This window comes from Lagopus leucura, unplaced genomic scaffold (genome assembly GCF_019238085.1).
Source record: "Lagopus leucura isolate 7727_CA_CO unplaced genomic scaffold, USGS_WTPT01 Super-Scaffold_100044, whole genome shotgun sequence".
Lineage (NCBI taxonomy): Eukaryota > Metazoa > Chordata > Aves > Galliformes > Phasianidae > Lagopus > Lagopus leucura.
In genome coordinates, this window is record NW_024962291.1 from 3,940,718 (window position 1) to 3,942,461 (window position 1,744).

The window sequence follows — 1,744 nt, forward strand, 5'->3', positions numbered from 1 at the left end:
ACAGAAGACCCCCAGATGCACTCTGTTTTGTGTGTGAGAGCATTAAAAATACAGGTCTGAAGCCTGCATGCTCTATGAATGGAACTTAACTTCACCAAAATTTTGGAGACATTGGTCCTTGGAAAAATTATTTGTTGCAGGCAATAGCAACAAATTCAAGTAACAGGATCTGGCTTTTGTTTCTTCTCTTCTGTTATAGCCCACGCTTGATAGATAGCCTGCAATAGGTTCCAGAACGAAAATATCATCTCTGCCCACACCAGCACTGAATTACAAGCCTTGCACAGGTATGCAGAGCCCTATGATGCACAGCAAAACACAATCCTCCAGAAACACGACTGCAAGAAACTGTCACTTACTTGTATACAGGCTTATGGATGCTCCTTCTCCTTCCGTCTCACCATCAGCTGCTACTGCAAAGACTGTGAAAGTGTATGGCGTCCCAGGGGTTAACCCAGTAATTTCAGTTTCTGTGATATTTGATGTTTCATTGTAAATGGAGTGCCCATTGCTAACCTCTATTCTGTATGTGTAGGTGTCCGAAGCTGTGTCATTCACTGTCCAGGTTAAGTTGACAGAAGTCATACCAACATACTCTGCCTTGAGATCAAATACTGGTGTCGGCTCTAGGAAAGGCAGGAAAACAAACTGTCAAGACAGAGAAACACAGAGAAAAGCCACAACTATATGCACATAGATTGAGCATTAAATGTAGCCAACAAGCACTTCTAATGTACTGATGCCCTGCTACAGACATGCTGGGACATCCCTGTAAAGGCCTCAGGAATTTTAAAAGAGATTCTCTTTATTTCGTGTCACATGATAGAATATATTTTTCCACAATGGCTTCCCAGAGAGATATAGAAATGGAAATCAGGTAACAAAGCAGAATACAATCCCCCTTGTTATTTTGTATTGACTTAGTGTGTTCCCTTGCCACTAATTTATACGGATGTTGTCTGCCCCCTTTCCATACTGGAGCTAAAATGCAAGACAGCTCTTCTCCCATCTGCCCTTCTGATCTGGAAGAAAGGTGCCACAGCACAAAGCGACAGAAGTGGCAGTACAGTTGATAATGTGATCCTAGACACAGTCCCAGCCCACGGGAATCCCAGGCCATGGGCTGTGCAGACAGCTCAAAAGAATCTTAAACAACAAAAGTCTCCCTTGCACACCACAGCCTATGAAAACCCTATGACAACCTGCTCCAAGAAGCACTGCAGGGAGCCAGTTCAGCCCTAACCACCAGACAAGGTCATGCTGCTGTAGCAACTAGACTCCTACATATCTCATCAGTTAGGGTGTTCAAGACTAACTGCTCTACAGGCATCTCTCATACAAGCTGAGCCCTTTATCTTTTTAACAGACTGTTTGACATTCATGTTCACAAGAACCTGAAGCAAAGCAACACAGCAATGAACAACAGTACAAAGCTGGAAAAAAAAAAAAAAAAAAAAGGAAAAAAAGCAGGACTCTGTTACAAACTGTTTCTTTACTTGCAGTTGAGAGGCACTAATGGTTTCTTACTTGTGTAGAGGCTTGTGAATGCTCCTTCTCCTTCTGTATGATTATCAGCTGCTACTGCAAAGACCTTAAAATTGTACAGAGTCCCAGGGATTAATCCAGGAACCTCAGCCATGGTGACGTTCGATGTCAGGTTGTCATTAAAAGAGACACTTGTAACCTCTATCCTATACGTGTAGGAGGCTGACGCTGCGTCATTCACTGTCCAGGTTAAGTTGAC

At 43.1% G+C, this 1,744-nt stretch overlaps 1 protein-coding gene across 1 annotated transcript in view; it reads right to left on the bottom strand.

The window, feature by feature from the left end:
• The window catches only part of PTPRJ (protein tyrosine phosphatase receptor type J), a 65,090-nt gene that overhangs the window by 17,420 nt on the left and 45,926 nt on the right, over positions 1–1,744 (bottom strand). Inside the window, exons 5-6 of the mRNA XM_042884588.1 lie at positions 1,528–1,744; positions 360–626 (exon numbers count right to left, since the gene is read on the bottom strand). Coding sequence (XP_042740522.1) covers positions 360–626; positions 1,528–1,744 — 484 coding nt within the window. The remainder of the gene's footprint in view (positions 1–359; positions 627–1,527) is intronic.